General features: G+C 32.4%; 1 protein-coding gene and 1 pseudogene across 3 annotated transcripts; one reads left to right on the forward strand and one right to left on the reverse strand.

The window, feature by feature from the left end:
• The first annotated feature begins 7,891 nt into the window (after positions 1–7,891).
• Positions 7,892–10,609, forward strand: LOC106371589 (annotated as a pseudogene).
• Positions 10,595–15,877, reverse strand: LOC106371588 (myosin heavy chain, clone 203). Of its 3 annotated transcripts, none has more exons than XM_013811672.3 (19): positions 15,742–15,877; positions 15,476–15,642; positions 15,295–15,388; positions 15,103–15,211; positions 14,990–15,028; positions 14,824–14,907; positions 14,658–14,719; positions 14,347–14,449; positions 14,043–14,183; positions 13,320–13,388; positions 13,170–13,226; positions 12,846–13,097; positions 12,672–12,755; positions 12,359–12,442; positions 12,059–12,169; positions 11,890–11,960; positions 11,294–11,488; positions 11,108–11,201; positions 10,595–11,039 (listed from the first exon to the last, which is right to left on the reverse strand). In XM_013811672.3, the coding sequence occupies exons 2-19, from the start codon at positions 15,534–15,536 to the stop codon at positions 10,782–10,784; spliced, it is 1,968 nt and encodes a 655-aa protein (XP_013667126.2). In that variant the 5' UTR covers positions 15,537–15,642; positions 15,742–15,877; the 3' UTR covers positions 10,595–10,781. The 3 variants fall into 3 exon arrangements, with proteins under 3 accessions (XP_013667126.2, XP_013667125.2, XP_013667124.2); XM_013811671.3 differs by having other exon boundaries at positions 10,595–11,033; positions 12,837–13,097; XM_013811670.3 differs by having other exon boundaries at positions 12,837–13,097.
• Between the last annotated feature and the right edge of the window lie 330 nt (positions 15,878–16,207).

Consider the following 16,207-nt stretch of genomic DNA (forward strand, 5'->3'; position numbering starts at 1 on the left):
GAGTATGGAGCCGATTTTTGAACAGCAGTCAGTGGGGTTCCGGTAAGGGTGTGTTGTCCTAGTTTTACTACTTGTATGGTTCAGAGATTCGTGGTTAAAGTATTGTTGCTGAGAATATGAGAGTTCCCACACTTTCAAACCTTTCTCCTTGTTCAAGATACTTGACATTGTTTGAGGACAAACAAGGATCTAAGTCTGGGAGAATTGATATATGGTGTTTTATACATCTTGTATATATGCTTTTCAATTGGTTTTCAAGTCTTTATCGAGTCTTCCTAGTCCTTTTCGAGTCATTACAGGTCTGAAGTTGCATTGGATGGCAGATGGACTAGCTGGAGGAAAAAAGTACAATTTGGAGTTTTTCACGCAGAACAGTCTGACGACTGCTCCGACCAAGCGGAGCAACCCGAGTGATTGTTCCCGCGGCAGAGATTTTTAAGGAAACTACAATCATTACGGGATTTGCCCTAATAATCCCTATTTTCTCTCCCAGCCGCCTGTGGTTTTGATATATGATATTTTATGTTTCTCTTTATCAGACTACGCTATTCTAGACACAAGAAACCATTGGAGACTTTAGAATTTGAGGATTTGCTTATTGTAAAGGGAGAAGGCTCCATCTCTCTCGTCATAGAGAAGATTATCCTGAACCCTATTCTTATTCTATTGAATTGCATGATGTTTTATTCAGTCTTTGTCTCTGTGATTTCTTTGTCCATGTCTGAGTAGTCGCTTGTTAGGTTTAGGGTGTTAAGGATCATGGATCAATGAGCTAGACACAAATAGGATTGTTATTCTTTGATATCTCTGTCAATTGTTATGCTTATTGCTTATGTTAAACTGGCCAATTAGCATCTGATCACAAGTTTAATCTATTCATCAAAAGTGTTTTAGGTTACTGGAAATAGCATAGATAGGCGATTTGTCCTTAGCCAACGAAAGCTGATGTTAAGGCGAATCGTGAACCAATTGAATCTGAACTTAATGCTTGTCATCATTCTCTGATCCAAACGACAGTTTAGGCATTAGGATTGCTTGATAAATTGGTAGACACCACGACAGTGGGTTTATCTATTCTTGTTGTTCAAGTTCTAGATTGGCTCGTATTGCTTTCCTGAATAGTTGTGTAGCTCATGATCCTAAGTATCCCAATGAATCACCCTGAACCTAGCTCTTTTAATCATCTGAAAACCTTTTAACTAGTCTTTTATTTTCTGTTATAATACCTCAATCTTAAAACCCCCATATTTTTTTAGCTTAATATTGATCCTATAGAAATAAAGTGTAACAGTTGGTCTCTGTGGATTCGATCCTAAAGTGCTACATCGACATACCATTCGATTGTGGTAGTGTGTACATTAGGTTATTTGGTGTGTGTATACACGTAATATCAGACCAACAAAATGAAGAATATAGCCATGCTACAGTACAATCCCACTAGAAAAGACAGGTTTGGTCTAAAATTGCCGAAAAGAACCTCATAAGCGTCTGTGCGTGTGAAAGCAGACAAAAGAAAAAAATCTATGTGCTTAATTGGATTATGCCAAACCTGTACATAGAATAGTCTGTCACATTTATATCGGATGCGACCGTTATACTATACTATCTGTAATATAGTATGGCCACCTTTACAAAAGAGTACGAGGAAGTGTGTCTTGTTTATGATTTGGCCATCCGAATCTCTTTTAACTTGGCAAAGTCTCGCGTATTTTATGAAAATTAGTGTCAATGTCTACAATTACGAAGGTTTACCGGTCATTCAGACGCTGTATAAATGGGCATATATGAAGCATGAGTTACATGTGGAGGCTAAGAAGATACTTTGTGGGGAGGGAGGCAACGCAACATATATGTCTGAATGTGGTTTGTGGGAATACAAATGATCTAGACTATACTATATGAAGTGTAGTATGTACTAAAATTGCAAAAACCGAATGCAATCGAATACACATTTCTTTCCCTGTTCCAAAGTTATGTAGGTTATGCAATGGATCAAAGATATATGGATAATCAGTGCAGAAGTTAATGATTGTAATAAAACAATCATCACGCAACCCCTCAATATATTAGAATGAGATATAGAATATGTAAAAGATAAAAGGAACACAAACGTAAATAAATTTGTACATATACCTATCTTGGAATGTTAAGACGCAGACCGCAAGTTTTTAAACAAACACAGTTAGCGGATAAAAGTTACAATTAAAGGAACCATAACAATGGTACAACAAACAACGTACTGTGATTATAAAATAGAATAGAAGAAGAGACAGAGAGGAGATGATGAGTGGCGACGGTGTTGGAGGACAAAACAATGTAACTGATCAAGTAGTAAACAAGAAGAATCAGGAAGCAGAGCAGGATAAACAAATTGCAAAAGAAGAGAAAGAGAAATGTATCATACTATACTGTAATTTAAAAATAGTATTGAACATATGACACAAGGTACTGTTTATCTTCTCCAATTCAATACATCACATTATTTTTCATCTTCTTAAAGAGACTGATTCACATATTTACCTTATTGTCAATGAAATTGTGGCTTGACCCTATAATTCTATTCAATCATACTGGACTTACTGAGATTTAATAGCCCAAAAAATAGAGTTTCGTAACTTTGAAACTTATAATGTGTCCCTTATGCTATAAATCATCCTGAAATTACCATTGTTTGGTTGACTTGTGCTCGGCATTTGCTCGCGCCGCCTAGAAAATAGAAGCTCTTATGTAACCCTAACTTTGAAGAGCCTATTGATGTCGCTTTGAATAACCGTTACTCGTCGAGTCAACCCTTTTCCCTTCTCGCAAAGAATCGTTCTTTTCATTTAACAGTTTCCAGATTAAAAAAACGAATTTCAACCTTTCACGCGCAGATAAGGGTATTGTTGGAATATTTCATAAAATTATACAAACTATCGTAGCATACAAATTGTTATGGTTATATAGTTAATTATTTTTTTGCTATGTACATGTCGCCTAATTGCCCCTATATTATATGTCGTAAATATACAATGCAACGATTCTATGTATATAAATAATTGTGATCATAATTATACAATATTATATGTCGCATATATTATTTTCTGTAAATGTACCAATTATGCCTTTTTGTGAACAACACCAAATTAGCTTATTATTCGGTATGTATATATTTTATTAATAAATTGGACATTGTTTAAAAGTTGGTATACCTATATTTGTGTTTTCACTGTAAAAGACGTATGTAAATGTCATAGTTCAAAACCAGGACTTGTGGTCTGGTGGTGATTAACTTGAGGGCAAAAGCATAATACGGTGAAGTTACCAGGGTTCGAGTCCCAACCACTAGAAAATTAACATTTCGGCATCGCCAGGGACAGAAGACCAACACGTGGCAACACGTGACTAGTCTAGACCACTTCTGTGGAGTAAGGATATCCATGTATATATTTCAAAAAAAATCCAAAACTCATATTTTGTTGCTTTTACTACAAGTCGCAATAGATTTCCATATTAAAGTTGACCCAGATACTAATCTATTTGCGTAAAGAAAAACGTTGATCCAACAACGCTTTATTTAAATTTGATTAACTATTATTAGAATGCAAAATTATAGATACAGAGAACACTAATTTATAATCAGAATATATAATTGTTAGATTAAACTCATTCCGCGCAAAACGTGAATTATCACCTAGTAAATATTGTATAAGTCATCCCATATTAATTGTTTTCAATTGCATTTGAGAAATGAAAAGATGATTTCATTGTAACTAAATAGAAGGTTTCAAACTCGAAAGAATAGTTTTTGACACAAACATTAGGTACTTATGCGATAACTGATTCTTTTGTCCAAAACGGTTTAAAAAATAGGGTTGGCCTATCAGTTAACAAATTATATAATTACCAAAAATATATAGTATTGTATAGAGGCCAAAATTTTTTAATTTGATGAAATATATAAAATTTATTTTTTCATACACATCTTTTAAATAATTTTCATATAAACTCTTTATGCGCAAGACACTGATCTTATCGTAGTTAATGTTAGTCATCAGTGGATTTTTGGGAGGATGGACCTCCTATAAAACTGTTATGTTTTTTCTGACTAGAAAACTATTATGTTTCTATTTTAATTTTAAGCAAAACAACGCTAACAATCATGTTTTATTTGTATGTTTGCACTTCAGTTATTTTTTCACAAGAACCACACCATATTCTTGGTGCATAGATGCATGACTAAAACTATTATACTTTTCTCGTGAGATTTGATTTACGTAATTGATTAAAAGTGTGTTCATTATTATTGGGTTACTAAGGTGTTATTTCATGCATATAACTCTATAATCACATTTACTTCAGGTTTTAAAGTTGGACTCTTTCATTTAGACTTCATTTTCTTAAATAAGTTTTTTCATGTTTCTTTCTTTTCCAAGTTTTCATCAAGTAACTTCCATAAAAAAACTGTTATGAGGTAAATGATTAAAAAATAATCATTTTGATTTTGCAAAGTATCTTTTTGATCCGTCGTATAAATAACCCATCTAGGATTATAAAAAAAATAGATATTCAATTAAGGAATTTATTAAATTGGATGGAATTAAGCTTTCCATTTAAATTATAATGTTATTCAATGATGTATTCATATATTCTTAAATTTTGAGAATTATTATTTTTGAAAGTTTAGATTCTGAGTATTTGTAGTCATTCTTTTGAAATACTTTAAATTATAGTATTTTAATTTATTAAATTCGTAGTTCTATCAAATGTTAATGTTATTCAATCTTACTGAAATGTTCATAATATTGTTATGTGAAAGGAAATTAACAGAGTTCAGTGAAAAATACAAAAAGCCAAGTTTTACCATTATCATCTTAATAAAATTAATATATTTCCTAACAAAGACTTTAAATATTTTAAAGTAAACTATTTTGAAATTCATGTACATCTCTTCAGATCAATCATTCAATAAATTTCCTACAAAAGAAGACTTTTTTTTGCAACTTATTAACTATGTGACATGCAAAGATATAAATATTTATAAAATAGATAAAATATAATAAATATAAAATAGATAAAATATAATAATTATTTAATTAGTTTATAATTATATGTATAAAATTAACTAAATTATAAAATGTTATTTAGTGTTATCTTAGTTAGACATGTTATTTCAAATATAATAATTCACATAACTTCTATTATTCTTTTTCGGAGTAGTGAATTGCATCTATTATTCAAAATGTAACAATAATTGTTTGTTTTAATTATGTTAAAAATTAATTAATTCTTTTCGTTACATTTAAATTTATTTAAAAATTTTAGATTGGTAAATATTTTCATATAATTCTTCATACTTGGATATATGTTGTTTCAAAATAAAAAAATAGAAACCAAAGTTAAATAAAGTGTAGATGGGGTTTTGAAAGTTCATAAGTGTAAATAAATATAAAAATTTAAAATTTCATATATTGAAATGAATATTTATAAAATAAGAGAATTATAGTAATTAATTAATATTTGGTTTTTATTTACTTATAAATTTTTGTGCATTTTATAGTTTATATGTATCAAATCTAAATAGAAGATTATTTTAGATAATTTAGATAATTATCTTCATTGGACATGTTTTCGGGTATAGAAATTGAGATAAGCTTACTATTCATTTTAGGTATATTGGATTGAAGCAGTTTCTCTGAATTGAACCATTACCTTTTCGTTACAGTTAAGCTAAATCGGATTAATTTTGTTAATTTATTTAATTAATTCGTTTATTTTTCTTTGATTTGTATATACATTTTGGAATTCTTACAAAGTCTTATAAAAGTTGGTTTTGGATAAGGTAACAAATTGAGATATTGATCAGTATGAAGTTGTATAAACAATTAAATTGATAACTTTTTGATTAGGATCTCATTTACGTAATAATAACCAAAAATTACAAAGTTTGATTTATTTAGTGATGTACAGTTCTGATCAAAGCTTTTAATTTTTATTGTTTGAATTATACATCTGGTATTAAATTAGTCGTAACAGGACTAAACTTAATAAAAAAACAAATGCTCGGGTCACAATTAAAAGAAAAATAAAATTTTATTTATTAGGTAAAACATAAATCTATAGTAAACATAATTTTTTTATAACTTTTTAATTTGTTTGACATTAAATTCTGACTAAAAATTAAATTAGAGTCGCTGATTAGAAAAAATAATTAATAGCTTATCTATTGAATATAAGTTATTACAAAATTATAAAGCTTTGAAAAGAAAAATAAGAAATGTAAAAATGACATATCAATTATTTATAAGAACAAATATTAGATAGCATAAAAACAATTATGAAAAAAATAGCTCACAAGGAGAAAATGACTAAATCAGCACTAATAAAAGATAAAATGATTAAATTACTCCAAGCCCTAAATACATCCTAACTCCATCCCAAAAAAATAAACCCTTAATACTAATCACTAAACTCAAACCTAAATATAAAATAAAAATGGCTTTAAATTTTTCTTAATACTATTTTGATCACTTCTTCTTTGTGTGTTAATTTGGAATGAAAAGGTGTTTAATTTAGTAATAGTAGTTATATAACTAGACTCGTCAAAGCTAATGAGGCTTATAGATTTTTAAGGTCATCTTACATAAATTTTAAAATATTTTATATTTTGAGAAATTTTTAACTGTTATTTACAAATACATCATTTAAAACAAAATGTTAATTATGAAAATAAATAATAATTTTGACAAATCTATCTAAAATATAAAATATATATTCAAAATTTTATAGTTTAATGTTTAGTACAACATGTTTAGTTTTTCATAACTTTGGGTATAATTTTTCTTGTTATTCTGTAAACCATAACTGGTGAAAGTTTAATCCAAAATGTACGAAGAGACTATGAATATCCGCATAAGTTTAATCTATCATTTTTGCATGTTGAATGTTGAATGTTGAATGTGAAGCACTGATTTGGGCGATTGAGTGCATGAAAGTCTTTCAGAATTCAGAAGTAGTGTTTGCAACAAAGTGTTGTTAACTAGTGAAAATGGTGTCTACACCAACAGAATGACCGGCGTTCACTACACATATAGAAGAGTTTCTACGATGTAAGCGCTTCTTCTCCAACTTTGTCATCCGACATATCCCAAGAACACAAAATACAAAGACTGACAAGTTAACACGTGATGCTAGAAATCTACATTCAGATATGGTTTATGCCGACTCAGTTCCACCGTCTTGGCTAGCGGGCCTGGATTCTTCTTAGTCTAGTATAGCTTTGTGTTGAAAAAAAAAAGAGACTATGGACGGATGGTCTAAAGTTTAAATTTTAAGAGTACATGGAAAATACAGTAAAAACTCTATAAATAATATTTGATAGATTAATAAATATAAGAAATTAATAATTTTTTGAGTTCTGAACTGGACCAATGCAAAATATGATACAATCCACTAGTATAATAAATAACAAATTTTAAAAAAAATTATGCAAATAAATGGTCCCAAAATAAATGTAAATTAATATTTAATGTATATAAAGTTTATAAATATGAAAACAAATATTGTACTGTTTATTTTTATTCACAATGAAGTTCATCTTAATTTTTTTAATACATTTTAAAATATTTGGATGTTATTTTTTATGTTATTCCTAAAGTTGATATATATTTAATGTACATATTTATATAAACCAAATAACCGAATAAAACCAACCAAAATTTTAGTAAACTTAATCAATATATATATACTTTAAATTAATCAATTCTTCTTCTTAATTTTTATTAAAATATACTTCAAATATATAATCTTTAAAATTTCTCAAAATTAATAACTTTATAAATAAATAAAATATCATAGTTGCAACATTATTAATTTATAATTTTTTTATTGTAGTCCTCAAAGGAGTCTTTATATAGGGATAATCTATTTGGGTATTGTGTACTTGTCACAAGAAAAGATGAAGAGATTCAACAATGGCGTTTTCCACTTCGTGGTTTTTATCTCTATTCTTCTTTTTCTGGGTCCAGGGCTCTCCATGCATCCTTTCTCCTACGATCATTCTCTAAAATCAGAGGTACATAACTAAAACTCTATAAAACTATATATTTTCAAGAAAATACAATGTTTTAATCTCTGTAAAATCATGAGAAGTGCCTCATGGAGCTTCCACAAACTATAAACACTGGAGAAGGATTCCAAGAATTGAAGATCAAAGAAAATGGAGAAAACGGAAAAGTAGTAGAGAGAGTTAATCTTCAGAAAGGGGGCATATACAGCATATCTGGTAAAAAAAAAATTTTGGTTTGTTTCGTGTGCAGTAAGTTATCATTTGATATTCTTGAATTGATGTGATCCAGCTTGGGTAAAGTTGAGGAATGAGAAGGAGAGAGCAGTGAGAATAACTTTGAGGGGAAAAAATGTCAGATACGTTGATGGAGGTCAAGTTATAGCGAAGAAAGGATGCTGGTCTTTGCTTAAAGGCGGTTTTATCGTCAATGTCTCGGCCCCTGTCGACATTCTCTTCAAGGTAAAATTGTATATAATTGTGTCATTATTTGTAGAATCTCATGACTAAAGCAGGGGTTTACTACACAAACCAGAGTGATGGCTCAGCGGCCGCAGAGATAAATGTACAAAACGTGAGGTTGCAACGGTTCAACAAAACACACTGGAGACTCCAACAAGACCAAGTCATTGAAAAGGTAATAAAATAAAATGAAAACACAAACACAAAAACTAGATTTTAAAATGGATATTTTATATTTACCACTTTCATAGTACCACTTTTCATCTTTACCACTACTAAAGAGACATTTTCAAAAATACATTTTTCATTAAGTGGTAAAAAAATTGTTATATCCTTGTTATCTATATATATAATAAATTATTAGTTAAATAAATAAACAATAAAAAAAATTATGTTTTTGAATTATACTTTTTTTTAAATTTGAACTTTTTTATAAATTTTTTTTTTGAATTTCTTTTTTTCGAATTTTTTTTTTTATTTTTTAAAAAAAAATTCTTTGAAAATCCAAAATAGTGTTTGAAACTATTTAAAAAAAAATTATATATATATTTTTAAGTGTTTATTAATATATTTATTAAAATCCTAAATTTCACATTTCAAAAACTATATCCCACCATCCTCAACTCTAAATCTTAAGTCTAGATTATATAAGTGTTTTTTACCCTTTATTAAAAGTGAAGATAAAAGTGATTAGTATTTTTGAAATAAACCTGAGTTTTTGACTATTTTTGTGGAACGCAGATTCGAAAGAGCAAAGTGAGATTTCAAGTGAGTTTTCAGAACAAAAGTACAGTAGAAGGATCATTGATTTCCATAAAACAGATCAGACCATCGTTCCTCCTTGGCTGTGCTATGAACTACCGAATCTTGGAAAGTGATAGCTATAGAGAATGGTTTGTGTCACGGTTTAGATTAACTTCCTTCACAAATGAAATGAAATGGTATACAACTGAGGAAGTGAGAGGACAAGAGAACTACACATTGGCTGATGCAATGATGCAGCTTGCGGAGGAAAACAAGGTTCTTGTCAAGGGACATACGGTTTTGTGGGACGACAAGAAATGGCAGCCAATTTGGGTTAAGTCGATAACTGATCCTGACGATCTTAAAAATGTGACTCTCAACAGAATGAACTCAGTTATGAAGAGATATAAAGGGAGGTTAATTGGATGGGATGTGATTAATGAGAATTTGCATTACAGCTATTACGAGGACATTTTTTTTTTTTTTTTTTTGGTAAAAATGTTAAAACGCTTCAGCTATGATCTACTCTTTGGCCTCTAAGATTGATCCTGATATACCATTGTTCATAAACGAGTACAACACCGTAGAGTATGCAAAAGAAGGAGTTGGGAGCCCGATCAACGTGAAGAATAAGATGGAAGAGATTGTTTCGTACCCAGGAAACATGAATATCAAAGGAGGGATTGGAGCACAAGCTCACTTTGTTCCAGCACAGCCTAACTTGCCTTACATGAGATCTGCTTTAGATACGTTAGGCTCACTGGGTTTTCCAGTTTGGCTTACGGAGGTTGATATGCCCAAGTGCCCGGATCAGGTAATACATGCGATTCACACTTGGGCTAGTTTGGCTTTTGAGCTTAACTTACATAACATAACATGCAAGCCATGGTCCTGTTTTTGTGATAGGTTAAATACATGGAGGAGGTTCTGAGAGAAGCTTACTCGCATCCTGCAGTCCAAGGCATAATCTTATATGCGGGGCCTGAGATGTCAGGTTTCAACAAGTTAACTCTTGCGGACAATGATTTCAACAACACAGAAGCAGGAGATCTCATTGACAAGCTGCTCCAAGAGTGGCAACAGGAACCTGCAGAGATTCCTGTTGAATACCACGAACATAATGATGAAGAACAAAGTCGAATTATTGGCTTTTCTCCAGAGGTTTCCTTGCTGCATGGACATTACACAGTTACTGTAACTAATCCATCGATGAAGAACTTCTCCACTACCTTCAGCTTGGAGGTAACTACGGAGACGGGTCAACTCCAAGTGGTTCAACTTGAACTTGATGTTTGAATACCGAACCATATCACTGCGGATCATCCCATCAAAGGGACTATACAATGTATTATTTCTCTTCTTATTAGAATGCTGAAAAACAACAACCCAATCAAAATTATATTCTCATGGAATACACAGTATTAAACCAACCTGACGACTAATAAAGATTCGAAATTTATGATAAGTTTCTCCATAAATCATATGCACGTATCCAACTCACAATGCCTGTATGGAAACTAAAGAATGAGTCTCAGTTGTGTTGTTCTTTCAGTATCTCGGCTGCTAGAATAACAAGCTCCACCATCTCAAACCCTGCAGCAGAAACAGAATCCGTCTTATCACAGCTTGATTCACCATCAGCAACTGATTCCATGTCTGATTCAGCCGACCAGCTAATGGGTATGGAGATGCCAAGGGCAGTCTTTAAATGGGTTGCCTCCACAAGGATGTTGGAAATCGCTACTTCGCAAGTTCTCGCAGCTGTTTCAGTATCATTCGTCTCCTTTACCTATACAATAGGAACAACTATAAATTTGACACAACAAGAAGGAACCGAAAACTCGGTGCTGAAATTACCTTCAAGAGCGCTAGACGAAGCCTGCGGATTGAAGTAGTCAAGTGCCCCATGCTTTCGAGGCTCTCTTTTACAGCTGCGTATTCTACTTTCATTCTGCCAAAACAATAGCGTTTTTGATCACAGATTCTTCACAGTATGATCAGACAAAAGACTCCACATTGCCAATGTAAAGTAGGATGACAAACCTAGCATAATCAATGTTACCAGCATTATCTGCTTCAGTGTTCGAGTGACTTCCGCCTTCTCTTGAACTTGGGTCAATCCAACGATTTATGTAAGACTTCTTCCACATATTCTTTAGTCTTCCCTCTTTCTCATTGCTCATAACCATACCGCCACTTTTCTCCGTTGCTTCTCCATCTCTTGTACCACTCATTTTGCTGAAAAGGATATGGGTTTTTAGAGGGACGTTTCATTTATACTCTATATAAAGTATTTATATATACAACACAAATAACTTTTCTGGCTCTATTATCATCACCGAGAATTGTCACTACTATGGGAGGTACGAGTAAACAGCATTACAATAGCAAATCACTGACTTTGAAACAGAAGATAGAGGCAAACTAATTTCGAAAGTCTGCCTAGAGCATTTGCAGAACGTGCAATTCCCTAACCTTCTGGTCGTCTACATTATTGGCACACACTACTATATAATTCAAGTAGCCGAAACAGTCAATGATAAAGATAGTTGTCTAAGACGAACATGTAATCACCAGCAAAAGAAAACTAGGACAACTCTGATAGATTAAAAAATGATAAGTATAAGATGGTATCGTACTCTTTTAGCGACTGATATTCCTGTCGTAGTCGTGCTAACTCCATAAGGGTTCTCACCTTTTCGTTTGTAACCTACAATAATATTCAACATGTTTCAGAACTGAGTCAAACACGCCAATTTTTTTTTCATTTCAACACCTTGAAACTACTTAAATGAAGGAAGAAGAGACCTGCAAGACATTCCTTTGAAGCTCATCTACTTTCCGTTGGAGAGCTGCATTGATATTTTCTTCATGTAAATATCTTTCTTCCTGCTGTGATAAAAGTAAAAGAGCTCCAACCTAACAATATCCGAAAAGATGATAAAAACACACAGTATGACAGCATAAAGGAACAAAAGAGACCAAATGATTGTTTCTTCCATTATGCATTGAATACTAATCAACATTCATCATGAGATACAATGTCGTTATGAATCTTCTCACAAGTGTATCATGGAAAGTAATTATTTATTTTATAATGAGAATAACCTTCTCTTGTAGTGCTTGTGCAAAGGCTTCAGATGCATCAGCTCTACTTTCAGCGGCGATTTTGGTGAAAATAGGTTCCTGAAGCTGCATTCAGAAGAGAAACGCCATTACAACAAAAATCATGATAATTGAAAGAGAATAATCATCAAGTCTCAAATACAGCTCGAACCACTTTACGTTATATAAGATAAAGCATGCTATTGGATGCTGATTGTCAGCAAAAAAAGGGCCGATGGAAATCACTGTAGACTAATACATCATGGGTCGATAGTAAAATAGTATATTGCTTTTATCACTAAGAAATGAATATAACCTTCTCTTGTAATGCTTGTGCAAGGGCTTCAGATGCATCAGCTCTACTTTCAGCGGTGATTTTACCAAAACTAGGTTCCTCATGCTGCATTAGGAAGAGAAACGCTATTACAACAAAAATCTTGACGATTCATAAGCTGATGTAAATATCTTCCGGCAATTAGACCTTAATTACTTGGCAAGAATCAACAGCTGTGGTTATATGCACATCCCGGCATTCAGATTCATCTGGCTTCAAATCATGTTGCAGTGGCACTACATTCTGTATTTCCGATGAACGAAGTTTAAGTTTTTCCTCTAGATCTTCGAAAATCGATTTAATGTATAGTCCTTCCTCATTAAGTAAATTAATGATGTAGTCCCTCAATTGAGAATGATGATGGCGCACATCTGCAATTCCATCGACAATCAGCCCATCTGCAACAATCTGTAAGGAAGTTAATACTGACTGACACCGCAAATAATTTTACGCAATAATTATAATGCATTAAGTACCCACATTCTTCTTTTCCAAGGCATGAACCCTCTTCTTCAAATGATTCTCAATTTCTAAGCCCTGGTGGTGTAACAAATGTCACACGTTAGTGAATGCTGTATCTAGTTTCATAGTTATTGAAGAAGAACAGATGAGGAACGAAAGGGTACATACAACTCGTAGTTTACTTTTAAGATTATCCACAGTCTTCTTAACATTCCCCAACTCTCCTTCAAGCGCAGCCTGTCTGATTAGAGTTGTTCAAATAGCAGAGAGAAACAACAAACAACCGCAGTAATCTAACAAATAATGCTTTGTGACATAACTATGCTATAACTAAGCACACACATATTTCTTGTAACACTTCCCATCTTTTTTTATTTGCCGAAGTGTACACTTACATTTCCTTTGAATGATCTACTTATCCTAGATTCAGAATAAGTACAGTAGAATCTATTATAAAGATTGCCTTTGCATTCAAATACATTATCAAGGTTCTCAGTAATCCAAAAACAAAAGTCACTCCTGAATCCTGATTTAAAGTCACTCCTGATTTACAAAGTCACAAGAACTGATATTGGAAAATTTATTTAGATGTTTGGTTAAAACACTAACTTTATTCTCAAACCATACAAACCAGGCTCCTACAACTTTGGTAAACACTAATTTTTGACGTTTATTATCTGTACTTTTTGGAGATCATACAAATATAACAACCTTATCCGATCTTTTTCCATAAAACTCATTTTACTGATATCCAGAGGTACTAATTAAGAAAAACTATGGGAGCCAACTTTAGCAGCCAATGGTAGAATGCCAACACTCAAATGGCGAAATAAGTAGCTTAGCTTAGAGATAGTATGCAGAAAAGGGTAAGAGATGTTTTCAGAAACTTACTACATATTCTGATGTTGAGGGATCATTAAAAGTCCATGATTCTTTAGGATCATCCAATAAACTTGCACACTTGTCATGCAAATTCACTTCAAGGGACTCACAGAGCGAAGCTTTACGAATATCATAGAACTTCTCAATCACCTGAACAGTGAGAGAGAGAAAGACCAGGATCATAAAGTTAAAAAACGTGATAGATTAATAGGGAGGTAAACTATAAAGATTGGAAGCTGTGGACTCTAAGAAGAAAACGTTAAAGACTGTTGGGCATAAATTATAGTATTTATACAAGAACGGGGGTAATTACCTCTGCATAGACTTTAGTCTGTTCTTCAAGTTTTGCCACGTCAGCTTGCAAAGTGTCATTTAGTCTCTTCTGTACGAGACAATCGGAGCTGAGTTCTTCTAACCTGTCTTACGATTACCATGGACCAAACAAGGGCGAGATATATAAGTAAGACAAGGCTAGGGGAAAGCATAATGTAATTTGTATGTCTGTTCACATTCAGACGCACCGCTTAGAACAAGGCTTTTAAAGAGATTCAGAACAACACTTCTTTAAAGGATAAGATAACCCTCTTTTCAATGGAAAGGGAAAGGGAACAGGATCACAATTACCGCATTTCAATTTCACTAAGTTTCTCTGACATCCTTTCAGCTTTCTCTTTAGCTTTCTCAGCCTAGTTAAATTCAGGGCAACATCAAAAAGTAGACTAAAAGGAGAAAAAAAAATTGAAATAAAATTTGCCTTTTCCCATTAGACAGAGATGGAATTCTCTCATACCTCCATAACTGATTGATCCCTTTCAGAAAAAGCAGCTGCCACCGAGCCCTGGAAAAACCTAACCTGCTTCTCTGCTTCCATATTCTGAAAGAGAGAGAATATTTAGATGTAAGGAGGATGTGTTTCTACCAAATAAAGCTGATTTAAAATTTTTTTAAAAAAAAACCTTTGCTACTTCTCCAGCATGTAAATCTGCTAACTGAGCCTGAAGAGACAGTTTGTGAGGAACATTCTGAAAATCCAAAACAATTTAATTAAGAAACTTAAAAGAATACGCACTTTGACCCGGTAAGCTTCTGTAAGTTCCTCTTGAAGATTGTGTTTCTCCCTTGAGCAATTAGCCAACTTCATTTTTAAGGCCTCTATCTCCTGCTCCAAGCTAGCTGTCCTAATAGAGTATAATCCAAAAAAAGGTATCTTTCAATGAGCTGACTAACAAACTTAGAAATCAAAGTAGAACCAGAGATACACCTCTGGAAATGCATCCGAGTAGCCACACCAAGAATGCTAGGTCCAGCTTGTTGCATGCACAACTGTTCAATATCTTTCTGTAGTTCATTACGCTCTGGTAATAAAACAATTAGTGTTAAACAGTTGTTATAAGCCTCGAAGAGCAAACAAGAGATTTAGAGAAGAATTTGAGGAAACGTACCATGCTCGAGTTGTATAACCCGAGCCCTTAGGCTCTCGTTCTCATCTAGATTATGATCCATGTTTGAAACGCAGCAGATTTCGACAGAAATCAAAGTCAAATCGGAATCCGGAACCCTACTGATATTCGAAGCCAAGGAAGAACATTCGGGGAATCTTGAACAGTAACTAATAACAAACGGATTTAAGAAGATGAGATTCAGAAAATTAAGAATTGAATCGAGAGAAGAAACGAGGATCTGAGCGTGAAATGGATTGTACATATACCTTCTTCTTCGAATTGACCAGAAAATGTCTTCGTCAGATTATGTTCTCTGGGGATATTCTGTAATTTATCTCTCTTTGCCTACTTTTTGGTTTGGAGAGCTGTAAACGAGGAACATAATTGAACCGAATGTCTATTTATTTTTTTTTGGTTTGGAGAGTTGTAAACGATGAAAGATAATTGAACCGAATGTCAATTTATTTTGAAATTTTTAACTCGGTTAGCCATTTTCTCATTTCTAATCTATTAAAATAAGAGTACAAAATTGAATTAATCCTGACTTTTTCTAAATAATTACAATTTAATTAGATGATTTGTCCGCACATATGGGCATTATCTTCTTACGAATAATTTTTGGTTTATGTCTTATTAATTCAAAAAACAAATATAATAAATAATTATTAATGATTTAACAAAAAGTTTAAATCAAACATCAAATATATATAAATATATATATGATAAATATTT

Source organism: Brassica napus, chromosome A7 (assembly GCF_020379485.1).
Source record: "Brassica napus cultivar Da-Ae chromosome A7, Da-Ae, whole genome shotgun sequence".
Taxonomy (NCBI): Eukaryota; Viridiplantae; Streptophyta; class Magnoliopsida; order Brassicales; family Brassicaceae; genus Brassica; species Brassica napus.